This window comes from Leucopleurus acutus (assembly GCF_964270905.1).
Source record: "Leucopleurus acutus genome assembly, chromosome: 7".
In the NCBI taxonomy this organism is placed as follows: domain Eukaryota; kingdom Metazoa; phylum Chordata; class Mammalia; order Artiodactyla; family Delphinidae; genus Leucopleurus; species Leucopleurus acutus.
In genome coordinates, this window is record NC_139150.1 from 36,152,087 (window position 1) to 36,166,382 (window position 14,296).

The 14,296-nt window shown below is 43.4% G+C and overlaps 1 protein-coding gene across 2 annotated transcripts in view; it reads left to right on the top strand.

Moving 5' to 3' along the window:
* Positions 1 to 1,040: 1,040 nt before the first annotated feature.
* RNF38 (ring finger protein 38) overlaps positions 1,041 to 14,296 on the top strand; it is a gene marked incomplete at its 5' end in the record, with an annotated part of 122,984 nt that continues 109,728 nt past the window's right edge. For both annotated transcript variants that reach the window (XM_082843208.1, XM_082843209.1), the window contains one exon: positions 1,041 to 1,293. In XM_082843208.1, the coding sequence (XP_082699334.1) occupies positions 1,041 to 1,293 (253 nt within the window). The remainder of the gene's footprint in view (positions 1,294 to 14,296) is intronic.

Sequence of the window (14,296 nt, forward strand, 5' to 3'; positions counted from 1 at the left end):
CTGCAGAGTTCTTCTCTCATAAGAAAACTGTCAGCGCATCTCGAAAGCCTGTCTGCACCTCACAGTCTCTCCCTTTCTTGAGACTAGGCACAGCCGAGTTGGATGGCTTCCTGTCTTCTAACAACAAGGGGGTTTAAAGTAAGAAAGAGGAAGATAAAGTCAGAGAAAGGGGCGAGGGATCAGGCTGGCTTCTGCTCATAATTCAAGATGGGTCTCTAGACTCAGAGAAGGCAGCGCATCTCCATCTGTTTCGTTTCTGCTTCTGCTACCCTCTCTGGGTCCACAGGGACTGATTTACCACTGAGACACAGCCCAAGAAGGGAAGGGAGAGTTTCTTTCCTAAGTGTCTGAAAAGGAAAAACTTTGAGGAAACAGCCAAGAGAGGGAGAGAAGTCCGTGGTCTAGAGTGGGGAGAGGTGGAGGAAGGAGGCCGAGGCGGCACAACCCGTGGAATGGGAGCCTGCGGGCGGGCGGGCGCGCCGGAGGGCAGCAGCTACCCGGGACAAGCCCCCGCCAAACTCGCGGGCGCTGATATCGGCGCCACAGGCAGCCGCGGCGGAGCCCCAGGCACCGCCGGGCCTGGGTGGCGCGAGGCCTTGCCCCGGAGGCCCGTGGCCTTACCCCGGAGGCGGACCGGGGGCGGAGTAGCCCCCGAAACTGTGCTGTCCCGGCGGACGGCCCTTAGCCTCCCCGCCTCAGCAGCAGAAGACGCCTCACGGCGCCGCCCGCCCAGCCCGTGAGCCTCGGTCGGCCGAGGAGCTCGCCGCCCATTGGCGGCGGCGGCGCTGCGTCCCCACCCCCCCTCCGCGTCCCCGCCCCCTCCGCTGCCGCCGCCGCTTCCCGGCTCCTCCTCCTCCTCCTCCGGGAACCGCCTCCGTCGCTGCCGCCGCCGCCGCCGCCGCCGCTACCGCTGCCGCCGCCGCTGCTGCCGCCGCCGCCGCCGCCGCCACCGCCGCCACCGCCGCTGCCGGCCCGGGCCCAGCCAGCGCCCGCCGCGCCGGAGTCGAGTCGCAGCCGGAGCTGCTGCTCGCGGCCCCGCCATGAGCGGAAGCGCCGCCGCCGCGGTCGCCGCCGCCGCCGCCTCAGCAGCCGCGGCCGCCGCGCACTTCCAGCCTCAGTCGTCGTCTCCCAGGCCGGGCCCCGCCGAGCTCGGGCCCCCGCGCCGTCCGCGCCCCCTGCCGCCGCCTCCCCGGCCCGAGCCCGCTGCAGCCGGCCGCCTCAGCCCTCCGGGCCACGGGCCTCTCCGGGCAGGCGCCCAGGGTGGCGGCGCCTGCGGCCGAGCGCCGGGAGCAGGTACGGGGTCCAGGAGCGGGCCAGGCGGGGAGGGGCGTGGGTTGGTCTCGGATGTGTGTGTTGGGGGGCCGCCCAGAGGCGTGTGGTCCAGCCGCCCGGCCCCGCGGCGGGGGTGGAGCGTTGTCCGGGTCAGGTTAGTCCGGCCCCGGAGCCCCTGTGAGCCCTGTGTCTCCGCTGCGCGGAGCGGCTCACAAAGCGTTTTCCCCCCTGGTGGGTAACCCCCTCCCCTAGGGTGGGCAGGGCAGGACCTCTCTAGGTCTCCTTTGGGCGGCGGAGGAAACGGAGGTTTACAGGGGGAAGTGACTTGCCCAAGGTCACATAGCCGGCGAAAGTCGTAACCTGGCTGGGACCCAGGGTCACTATGGGCCGGCGCGGGCCCGGAGCAGGGGGCGCTGGGAGGAGGAAGAGCCCCTAGCCCCGGAGAACCGAGAGAGATTGATCGTGGAGGAGGGGGCGCTAGGCCTCGGCCCCAGGCACGCCCACCCAGCGCTTTTGGGGCTGGCTTATGAGAAAGGATCTCTTGCAGGCTGGGACGGAGGAGAGCGGCGGCTGATTTGGGGGATTCGTGGTGTCCTGGGGAGCCGCAGGAGGAGAGACTCCTGTGAGGTTGTCCTCTCTGGGAAGAGGGCTTTCTTGAGTGAGTGGGTCAGAGCTTCAGAAAGTTCTTACTGCGGGGACCATTTGGTCTCTGCCAGGCCACCTTTCCCACCACTGCACGGACGAAACCAATCCAGCTGGAATTAATAGGTGGGAGGCCTGCCTGCTTTTGTGGAGACGCCTGTAAGGTGTCTTTTTCACGAAATGGCCCGAGTTTCGTTCCTGCCCCAAACAAGTGTATATATGGCCCTAGTAAAGACGTTTCTGCCACAGAAAGCCAAATGAGGTTTTCTCAGGTGGTCTGGACCTGTCACACTTGGGGAACCCCCAGAGAAAGCACAGCTATCCCAGGCGTGAAGGGGTAGGAAGTGAGAGGATTGGGACAGGTCACCCACCTGCCTGGCATGGAAGAGGGCCATGTACTGCATGGGATTCCCGTTTTTCTTTTGGGTGGGTTGTTTTTATTGTGGATGCATCTTGGAAAGGGACTTGGGGTTCTAGAGGCAACGAGAAAGAGTAGTGTTATAGTCAATGAAGAGGGTCCTGTGGAGTTAGAAAACAGAAGCTGTAGAATGGGGGAAAAGGAGGAAATTTAGTCATTGTGGGGGAAGGGAGATGAAGGGAGGGGGACAGTGTCTAGTGTAGAGAAAAAGATTGGGCTGTTTTAAAGAGGGAGCCAAAGGTAATGAGCTTGAAAGGAGTCTGTTAGAGGTGGATGGTATCTTACAAGGTTGAGTAATAGGTATTGGTCTGCAATCACATCATTTTCTTTGAGTAAAGACAGTTGTAAGTACTTTTACATAATGTTTTGGGTACTCCCCATCCCCCCCCATTCTCTCTCTTGTTCTAAGGCTGGGGGCCGTAGTATTGTCTTGGAAGTAAGCCTTGACAAAAGAGGGAAGGGAAAGACTAATTAGCAAATGCATTAATTAGGGCTCTTTGTCCAAGATGATTCCTTGTTTAAGTCAGCTGTTTTCTTGCTGCCCTCCCGCACCTCAGCTTTCCAGTTGTGGTGGCTGTTGGCAAGGTTCTTTGGGAAGAGCTGCCCTGATTCAGACAAGATGGGTTAAATTTTTCTTAAAAACTGAGAAAAACATATTTGACAGATATATATATATGAAAATTTACTTGTCAAAGACTTAAAATCAGGGAAGTGCAAATTGAAACATCAGTGACATGCCATTTCACACTCATCAGATTGGCAGAAATTAAATGCTGTGATAACCAAGTGTTAGTAAGGTTATGGGGAAATCACCTTTTAATATATTGCTAGTGGGAATGTAAATAGATACAGTCACTCTGGAGAGTAGCATAGTGATGTCTAGCTAAAGGAGGGCAAGCAAATCCGTTCACCTAAAATGCCCATTTCTGGGTATATACTTTAAGAAATCTTTGCACACTTGTCCAAGAAAATAAGTACAAAAGAAGTACAGGAATGTTTATTGCTGCTTAAATGTCCACCAATAGGGAAATACATAAATTGTTAGATAGTCCCACACAATTGAATATTAGAGCACTGTGAAAAATAAACTGTAGCCACATGCATTAAAATGGTTGAATCTTACAAACATAACAGGGGCTGGGGGAGTAAATAACAGAAGAATTATTAGAGAATGTTTCCACTTGCATAAAATCTGAAAACATGCAAAATAATATTGTCTGTGTCTGTGTACATATGTAGTAGTAGTATAAAAACATTCATGGTAACAACTAACACCAAATTCAGAGTAGTGGTAACCTCTCAGGAGAGTGGGTGAGGAATGGGATTGATCCAGGGGTACACAGAGGGCTTTAGTTATATCTAGTATTCTATTATTAAACCTGAATCAGATAATTGCAAATTAAGATTTGCTTATCTTGGATGTAGGGTACAGAGATATTTAAATATTTTTCAGATGTTTGAAATATTTCTCAACATGCAAAATAATTTCTTGTTTACATAGCAGAGGGTTTTTGTCCCTTAATAGTGAAACTCTAGCTACAGCATCCAGCCCAGCACAGCCTGTTAGGCATGCTGGCTGATGATCCTTTTCTCACCCCATTCTGACCCGCAAAGCCTAGTTTTGTGATGGATGACTTTTATTTTGGAACAGCTGATAGGCACGTGGAGGATTTCCCAGTCTTTCTAAACTTTCTGGTGGACCTAGGTCAGCAGTTTGAATTTTGTCAAAATATAAGTGCTCCAGGACATTCTGATCTGTCAAATGTAGGGAGGGACCAAGAAATCTGATTCTGAACATGTTCCCTAGTAGATTCTCATGCCCACTAAAGTTTGAGAACCACTGCCTTAAGGTTTCTTCTGACTCTGGGCTGTACTTCTTCTCAGCTTTGCCCAGCCTAGTCCCCAGGCTGCCTTCTGTTGCCCCTCCTGCATGACTGGGACTAATTTGGACCCATGTGATATTTAGCTCTTTTGTAGGGCATAAAAGAGTGATAGGGTTGGAAGCCATTGAATGTTAAACCCTTCATAATCCAGGTTGTCTATTCCTCTTATTTTCATGCAGGTAGCTAAGGGGCCCACCACCCACCAGGGCTGTTTATCAGGTTTTATAAACTTTAACCACTTGTATCACTGTGTATGGTTTTATAGTCAGGATAGGAGCAAAAAAAGTGTCTGACTGAGAAGGAAAACTAGCAAATTGGAGAAAGTAAACCCCCAAAGGTAAATGTATGTGATCATGCCTTTCTCTGCAGATGATAGTGATTGTTTGCATGTTTTAGCTTAGCACATGCGTTTGAAATTCAGCTATTTGAACCTGTAGTCAAAGATTGGGGGCTTTAGGAACAACATTATTCCTCTAGATGGAAGAGTTTCCTTTCTCTCAAATTTGCTAGTTTTCCTTCTTTGCTAGACCCTTTTTCCTCTGGTCCTAATATGTTTATGAATGAATTTATATTAACATGTGTGAGAATTTCTGGTAATGAAATTTGTGAAATGCTGTTTGTTGTTGGTGACGTTCTTCTTTTTGGAAACCTATTTTGGAGGTGCAGTTTTGCCCCAGGGCTGCTGATTAGGGTTGTATAGGTTGTTCTCAGCACTGGGTGCTTGTTTTGTTTCGCAAGTGGGAGTAGAAACCCATTTTGTGCTCCGCTTACCAAGATGAACACCTTGTGTGGAAACTGTCCCCTTAGTGGGGGCACCCTTTTCTAATCCTCACAAAGGTGCTCTGTGAACTAGCATGGCCCTGCGGCTTTGTAACTGTTGGTCCAGCTGTTACCCGTCCATACTCACCACAGGCTCTGTGAAGAGGGCTGGTCACTGCTAGGCCTGAGACTCCAAAAGAGTTTTCTCCATGTGAGCTTTTCATGGGAAAGGGCCTACCCCTGGCTTTTCATTACCATGCTCAGTTGAACCAAAGAGTTGAACCAAAGAGTTCGGCTCAAAATTGTAAAATTTGTTATGGGTCTGGAGAAATTGTACAGAATAAACAATTTGATAAATACCATTATTTATGGAAAGACAATGAGAAAGAAATCATTAAAAAGACAAAAGCATCTGGTAAGTGAAGGAGAGAAAGTAGCTACGTGCGCATTTGCTCATGCAGTCACATAGTGCTCACTTTGAGGGGGAAATACGATACTATTTTTCTCTTCCTATTTCCCCCTACACTAGTATTCCTGAATTTCTTAAGACCTCAGGCTTTTTAGCCAATTTTGAAAATATTTGCCCATTTGTATTTTCCATTAAGCGGTTGTTTACGCTTCCTGCTGTTTCATTTTTTCTTGGAGAGAGAGGAAGGGGGAGTGCTGAACCAAGGACAAGACTGGACTTCCTACTGCTTTTGCAAATAATGGCAGTGTGTTTTTTCAGAACAGTTGTCATGGAAGAGTGCTGTTCTGCGGGCTCAAGGGAGAGGTACAATTTGAAGTGGTTTCTATTGTCTTTTTTATTATTATTTTTAAACATGATTGAGGGTGATGGATAGAGGGTTCCATTGTGCTTTTGCTGCTGTCTTGAAGAAATTGTTTTTTAAAGAAAATGTATGTAAATAAAACTGAAAATGTTTAACAGAACTAGTCTTATGCCCACGCAAGGAGAATAAACAGTTCTCACCTATAAGCCTCACCCAAAGCAGTTTCAGGGTTTTTTTTCTGTTCTTAGTTTAAATGGATATTAGTGCTATTCTAGGGACTGCTTGGGACAGTTAACCATGTTGGGCAGGTGGAGGAGAATGATGGGATTATACTAGAGTTTATCAGTAGCCCCCTCCGGTCATGATATGGAAAGCTGTCACTGTATTGTCTGCTTTTGTGATAAAATATGTGTAGAAATGAGGGAGAGATTGTAAGTTTTGATATAACCATTTGACCCTGTTGAAAGAAGGGAAGAAGTGGTAAAGAGGAAGAAATACATGCATGGAAGAGAGAGCTGCAAGCAATTAAGTAGTAGAACATTTTGTAGTGCTTCTGGGATGTACCTTGAGTTGAAAGTCACCTGTCAGTATCTGTTCTGCTTCAGCACCTTTGATTTCAGTGTTTGCAGATGGTGCTCACTGATCTTTAGTTGAAGTCTGTTTTATTGTCAGACAGCTGGAAAGTGAGCAGTTTTGAAGTCTACACTGAAGTAGTAGGGGAGGCAAAGTAAAACAAGTATTCATTTCGTAATCACTTGTGCAACTAGAAGATGGGACTCTAATAATTTAAAAAAAGTATTTTCATTTGGCTTTTAGGCTATTTTATTTTTTTAAATTTTTAATAGATTTGTCTTCCTATGTAGATTTTTGCTGCTGCCTCTATACATGTTTGAGTGAGCACCTACTGGGTGCTGGTAATACCAGTACTAGCCACTGATTCATTGGGGTGATAGCTTCACTGTCAGACAGTTCATTACCTGAAGTACTGAGAACAGCACAAAGGAGTATGTTTCAGCTCCTGCTTTCTTTTCTCCCCCTTTTCATGCTCCCTTCTGTTCCCTGGCCTTTTGGGCTTGGTGGTGATCTCTCCATCTGTCAGAACAGGTCCTGTCCTTTACTCTCCTCATGGGAGGGGTGCAGAGGCTTTGTAGAACCTTTGGGCTGGACACCCACTCGTAAAACCCCTCAAACAATATTGAACCAGACCCGAAGGCCTCCAGAGAGGCCCCAGCTCCTCTTCTTTCGTTGCTGCCTATGTTGCCACCACCCACACTTTGCTGTGGAGCCTGGAAGGTGCCCCCCTCACCCCCAATCATACAAAGAGGCTTTGTGCTCTGAGGATGTTTTAAAGGCGGGATCACTGTAATTATAATTCCCTAAGCACAACCAAGTAATGGGGGCAGACAGGGTAAAGATGGTATCCAAGTACTTGTTGGTAGGGAGAAGTCAGGCGGGGATTAAAAGCATCTGGAGACAGTACCAAAATGGATAATGGAGCGTTGTTGGTAATGCTGACAGGAATGTGTTTAAGTGAGTACATTTCAAGGTTTTAAATTCTAATACTTGCAAGATACGTGAAGCTTTAAAAAGCACAAGACAGCCGGAACTTTTTTTCTCTAGTCTAAAACTGTAACTGAAAAGTACTTTACAGTGGGACTTCCGTGATGGCACAGTGGTTAAGAATCCGCCTGCCAATGCAGGGGACACAGGTTGGAGCCCTGGTCCAGGAAGATCCCACATGCCGCGGAGCAGCTAAGCCCGTGCGCCACAACTACTGAGCCTGTGCTCTAGAGCCCGTGAGCCACAACTACTGAGCCCACGTGCCACAACTACTGAAGCCCGCGTGCCTAGAGCCCCTGCTCCGCAACAAGAGAAGCCACCGCAATGAGAAGCACGCACACTGCAGTGAAGAGTGGCCCCCAATTGCCGCAGCTGGAGAAAGCCTGCGTGCAGCAACGAAGACCCAAGACAGCCAAAAATAAATAAATAATAAATAAATTTTTTTAAAAAAGTACTTTACAAGAAGGTATGTAGAAATCCAGGCCTACTTTGTTTTATGCTTGTGTTGCCAGAATGATTGATTGCCCAAGAAAGCCAAATCATGGCATGTTCTTACTAATTTTTGTTTGTTTGTTTGTTTAAGTTTCTAAAAGTTAGCACTGACTGACATCTTGGAAAGCTGACTTCCCCCTACCACCACCAGAAAAAAATCAATGAATCTGGGGATATGTGTTTAGCCTCTTATATCAACCATCTTGTCATGATGTGCTTCTAAGATCTGTTGGCAATCAATCTTCTAGTGAACACTTTTTTTTACTATGTTAACTATTAGTATATTACTTTTACTAGTGTCTCAAATGTCTTTCTTCCTTCCTGCCTCCCTTCTTTCCTTCCTCCCTCCCTCCTTCCCTTCTTCCATTCCTTCCTTCCTTCTGCTCCCTCCCTCCCTTCCTTCCTTCTTTCTCTTTCCTTCCTTTCTTCCTTTCTCTCTTTCCTTCCTTCCTTCCTTTCTCTCTCTCTCTCCCTTTTTTACTGACAAATAAAATTGTATGTATTTAAAGTGTGCAATGTGATAGTTTGATATTTGTGTACATGGCGAAATGATTACCATGGTCAGGTTAATTAATACATTCATCACCTCACATAACTACCTTTTTTCTTGGTGAGAATGCTTAAGATCTATTTTCTTAGCAAATTTCAAGTATACAGTACTATTAACTATAGTCACCATGCTGTACATTAGAGCCTCAGAACTTACTTATCTTATAACTGAAGGGTTGTGCCTTTTGACCAACATCTCATTTCCTCCACTCCCCAGGCCCTGGTAACCACCATTCTACTCTCTGTTTCCATGAGTTTGACTTTTATATTAAAAACCAAATTATTACTATTATTATCTTTTTAGATTCTACATATAAGTGACATCTTAAAGTATTTGTCTTTCTCTCTTTGGCTTATTTCACTTTACATTATGTCCTCCAGTTTCATCCATGTTGTTGCAAATGGCAGGATTTCCTTCTTTCTTCATGGCTGAATAATATTCCATTGTTTATATATACCACAACTTCTTCATCCACTCATTCATCAGACACTTAGGTTCTTTCTCTATCTTAGCTATCGTGAATAATGCTGCAGTGAACATGGGAGTGCAGATATCTTGAGGAAATCTGCCTTAAATTTATCATCACATAAGAACACTGGGTAGTCCATTACAAAGATATTGCCCAAATAATCCTTAAGAAGACTATCAATCTGACAGCTAAATTTTATGAGATTTAAAAATATACAAGGTTCCATTTTATCTGCTTTTAATGAAAAGTAAGGGTGATTACCCCTGTTTTAGGCAAGTATACTGCTCAGCAGTGACTTAACATTTTACCAGCTGTTACTTGGCTGCTTCATTTGTAATACATATTTCTTACAATACATATACATATAACCTCTGACTGTTTACTGCACTGCTCTGGTGGCCAGTAAAAGTAACAATAAAACATTTATTGAATGCCTACTATGTACCAGACACAGTGAGGATTTCAGATTTGATTCAGATATACAACAGTTTAGCAATAGACTCCAACAGTGTGTTAGTTGACCAAACAAATTTTTGGGTTTGAGAACATCAAAATTGCATAAATAGTAGTGATATGATATAATCATTATAATTAACATTGCTAAAGCACAGATCTGATCAGGTCACAAATTTAACTGGCTGCCTTGTAAGTAAAATATTTTTTGGTTTGTCATTCAAGGCCAGCATAATTGGGTCTTCATTATTCCAGTCTCTACTATTCTTCGTGAATATTCTGCAGGGAAGTGTAATGCCCTGTTTCCATGTGTGTGTATCACTTTTTCACCTCTGTTTGTTTGATTGTTGCTTCAGCTTTAATTTTTCCTATCTTCTCCAAATCCTGCTTATTTTTGAATATCTAGATAATAGTGGTCACTTACTGTGTGCTTATTATGTGCAAGGCTCTATTCTAAGTGGTTTACCTGGATTAATTCATTTAATTTTCACTACAGTCCTCTAAGGTTGATGCTTTTATCATCTTTATTGTGCAGATGAAGAAACTGGAGCACAGAGAGGTTAAATAACTTGCTAAAGATGACGCAGCTATTAAGAGTATTATCTAGGATATGAACCCAAGCTGTCTTATTCCAGAGTCTGTATTTTTAGCCATCGTGCTTTACATCTCACTTTATAGATAGCCTAAGCAAACATAGCAGGTAAGTTTTGGTAACAAGATTGAACGTAAGCAAAGGTGACCACTGTCTTAGCCACTAGAGAGAATTTGCAGTCTTCAGTTTTACCTTTGTTCCTCCTGAGAAATGCACTCCTTTTAAGTTCTCAATTTTTGTGGTAGGATTATTTAATTAAATTTCTTTTTAGTCATTCACTACTTTTTCACATAATAAGGAGTAGGAGTACCTGCATTGGAGTGGGTTCACCTCAGATCTGGCATATTTAAATTGCTTCTTAGAAAATCTCCCATGTTCTGTGATTCTGAACATTGGTCTTAACTCAGTGCTTGTTTGGTCACTTAAGCAGATACAAAACTTCTCATAGAAAAATTTGGCCCTATTCAGAATCCCACCTTTTTGTGGATATGAGTACCTCCCTCTCTGAAATTAGTGTAAGAATGGATGTTAGACTTCTTTTTAGCCTTCTTAATTTCCATAATAAACTTTGATTTGTCACAAGCTAAAGCATAAATATATCCCTTTATTCAGTGGTATAGAATATGAATATTTCAGGCATCAGTTGGAGAGCCTGGTGCTGTGTTGATGCTGTCTGACATAGTAGATTATTTGAGGAAAATAATGTAGCATAGTGGTTCCCAAATGAACTACTTCAAACTTGGTTGGAATGCTTGTTGAAAATTCTGTCTTTAGGTGGCCCAAAGTTGGAATCTGAGATTAAATTTTCTCAAGCAGTTATAGTGTTTCTAATATTATTTCGTTTATGTTGTGGGCTTAATAGACATTGGTGGGCCATCCATTTAGAAAATGTTCTATGGGAAAATGGGATTCTAAGGTCAAAACGAGGTACAGTAGTTTTAGACTTTTGGAACATGTCCTGTTTTTGAGTTGAGCACTGCCAACTCAGTCTTTTTCTTTGTTTATGGATAGTTGGAAAAGAAAAATGAATTCTCCACCTTTCAAATTACTAAGCAATATGAGAATTAATTCATAGGAGGAAGATAGTCTTCTATTCAGGCAGGATAAAAGCTGATTAAATCCAGATAATTGAGGAATTTCCACCCATTTACTGGTTTGCATTTCTTTAAGAACCTTAGCATCAGAGCACCTCTAGAGTTACAGTATGTTTGGGACTCTAATGGAAGACATTGTTGACTGTCTTTGCTGTATATGAAGAATATGAGTCATGAATTCTTGTGATCTAATTATCCAGTATTTCTATTAAAAACTATGCATATATTAAAAACAGAAATTACTATTCCATGATATTTTTGAGCTTTAACTTTAAATAAAAGCCACCGTTGTGTGCTTAACAACAACAACAAACAACAACAGTTAAACCCAAAACCCTACAAAGGCAACAAGTCAAAAGATTTGCCTTAAAGTGAATCTGTGTTTAATTCATGAAATTATTAACGTCCATGAGATAAAACTAAAGTCAGAATTTGACTCTAGAATGTTTAGGTAATTCTGTACATACTTTGAGTCTAGCTTTTGGTAGAAGAAAATCTTTATAAATGAACTCTGTCTCAATTGCCATAAATGATTTTAAGAAACAATTGTGTGGGTTGGGGATAGAAATCAAACTAGTTTTACCATACCAAAATCTTTTTATAGCACTTTTGAGATGTAAACATGTTCCTTTCTTTTTTTTTTATTTTCTTTTTTTTTTAACATCTTTATTAGAAACATGTTTCCTTTCCAAATAGAATTGTTTGATAGAATAGTTATATTATTTTTCCTGATGCTATGTAATTAAAAACCCAAGGCCCAAATTTATCGTGTCTTGATTAAAACTTTCTTTGTGTGGAAGAAAAGTTATCAAATGGAAAAGGAGCTTTAGAAATTTTGATTTTGAGATTGCTTTAAGAAGGGAGAGGCAAGTCAAGTTGGGTTTGGGCCCCACAGAATTGACTGTGCTACTTCCTGTGTCAGGAAAGCTCAGAGAGAGGGGGCTGTGCTGCCTTGGGGCGGGGCATAAGCCTGGTAGGAGCTGGAAGTGAAACTGGAAGTGCCTTAAAAAAGCAGATCGTTGTGTTAGCCCGAGTCAGGCTGGCTAAGCAGTGAGACAGTAGGATTCTCAAGCACACATGTATATGTTGTTACTTTGGCAGATTTCCTGAGAAAGTCAACATGTTTGCCTGTGACTCAGGACAGACCTGAAGACTCCGTGGAGAAAAATGAGAGAAGAGCAAAGGAAGAGGGGCTTTAGGGTGCAGGTTTTGAAAGAAAATGTCAGCCTTTCAGGGAAGCAGCAGGAAGTTAAAGGTGGAATTCTGGGGACATTTTCCCCTCCCCACAAGCTATGTAGAGGTGGAGCCTGCAGTATGGAAGTGGAGGGTAGATACACTTGTAAATGTTGATAAAAGTATCCTTGTTAGAGCAGAAAAGGTGTATCCCTGCGCTTTGTTTTAAAATGATGGATTCCCATTACAGTATTAGTGATACAAACAGAGGTTAGCTATTCGTACGTAATTTTATTATGCCTGGGGTTAACATTCAAACTAACTTATTTTAAAAGAAAAATGAGAACTTATGATATAATATTGACACCTAAGAGCGGTACATTTCCAGGGTGGTTTAAAGGTAGTTATGTGCTATCTGTCACGCACAAAAGACAACACTGCTAACATGCTCTGCCTAACTAGGGCATGCAGTGCTGATGTTTTTCCCACAGGAGTGATAGATTTAAATTCAAAGAGGTTAAAAACCACCGCTCTTTTTGCTGGCCTTCCCCCTTCCCATCCCCAGAAGCCACTCATAATACCCTGTGTGTAGATAGGTGCGGGTAATATGGATTGTGGTTAGGTTTATGGCTCAGAGGTAGACCGGCTTCTTAACACTTCAGTTTACTTACGCATCACCCCGGGATCTAGTTAAAAAGCAGATTCCTAGCAAGGGCACAGGTGATGGAGTAGTGGCACTCAAACTTTAGCCTGCATGATAGTCACGTGGAGGGCAGGTTAAAAGGAAGGTTACTGGGCCCCACTTCCTGAGCTTTTGATTCACTGTACTAGGGTGGGGCCTTTTAAACAAATTACTAGGTGATGCTAATGCAGCGGTTGGGGGAGTGGGGGGATATTTTGAGAACCACTGAGGTAGGGTGTAAACAACCCTGAGGAGATTTAAACTGTTCCTCTTGGTTTCTAGAGCATTATTTTATAACTGAACTGAAAATGGTGAGAAAAAAAGGTTGCAGAAGGTAATAGGGTGATTAATACTGTTCATGTTGAGCAAACAACGCCTCCTAAAGCAATTCTGTGTGTTTTATTGTGGTGAGTGTGTGTCTGTCTAGAAAAAAGTCAGTGACAGACCCCATCAAAATGATGATAAAAAATAAAGATGATTACTTCTGGAGAAAGATCCAGCATTATGGAGGGTGGAATTTTAGCTTTCTATGTAAGTTTTTCATTTCTAATGAAGATATTTTACTTCTATTTATGTAATTAATTTTATAAAAAGGTAAAAGAAATCTGGGCCCGCCCGGTACCTTCTATTTACTTCTCCACGCCTGTCCTTCACCCATTTCCACCTGGTTCTCTGCCCCAGGGAAAGAGTTCCCAGGTCTTCTCGTTTCTGGTTGGGTTCAGCCTTAAGAGGAGATTGAAGGGAAGAAGAATGAGGTCAGAATATTTATTCTCTCTCCACTCAGGGTAGCCGGCCTTATATTACCTGGGTTCTGGTACTCTCTGTGTCCTGTCTTTTTGGGAGCCAGAGTGATAATTGTTATGCTATAGCTAGTCCTGTTCATCCCCTGTCGTTTCTGTAGGCCTCACCTCCCAACTTTGTAATTATTACTTTTATAAATAAACCCCCTTCAGATTATTCTAATTTGAGTTTGCCATCTCTTCACTGTTGGGGTAATGACTGATGGACTCTCCATTCTTATTCCTCTCCTTACTATAATCCCAGAGGTAGTGACAGTGCTATTTAGATATGTGTATCTTTCCAGACATTTTCTATACATAGCGTGGCTGTCTAATAAACAAATAAATAAAACACAAGGGATCATATTGTACTTCCTATTCTTTACATTGTTTTTTTTTTACATCATACTATATTACGACCAGCTTTCTACATCAGTGTAATCTACCTCATTTTTAATGACTGTAATATTCCATTTAATAACTGTAATATTCCATTTTATTTGATAATGGATGTACCACAATTTAACCAGTTCCTTATATATTTAACAGGACATTTTAAATCATATACTGAATTTTCATTAATACGTAGATCTGTTTCTCACTCTGTTCTATTGATCTGTCAGTATTCTGGCACCAATATTATATGTTTTACTTATTGTAGTTTTATATGGATAAATGCTTTGTAGGGCATCTCCTTGTAGTTATTAT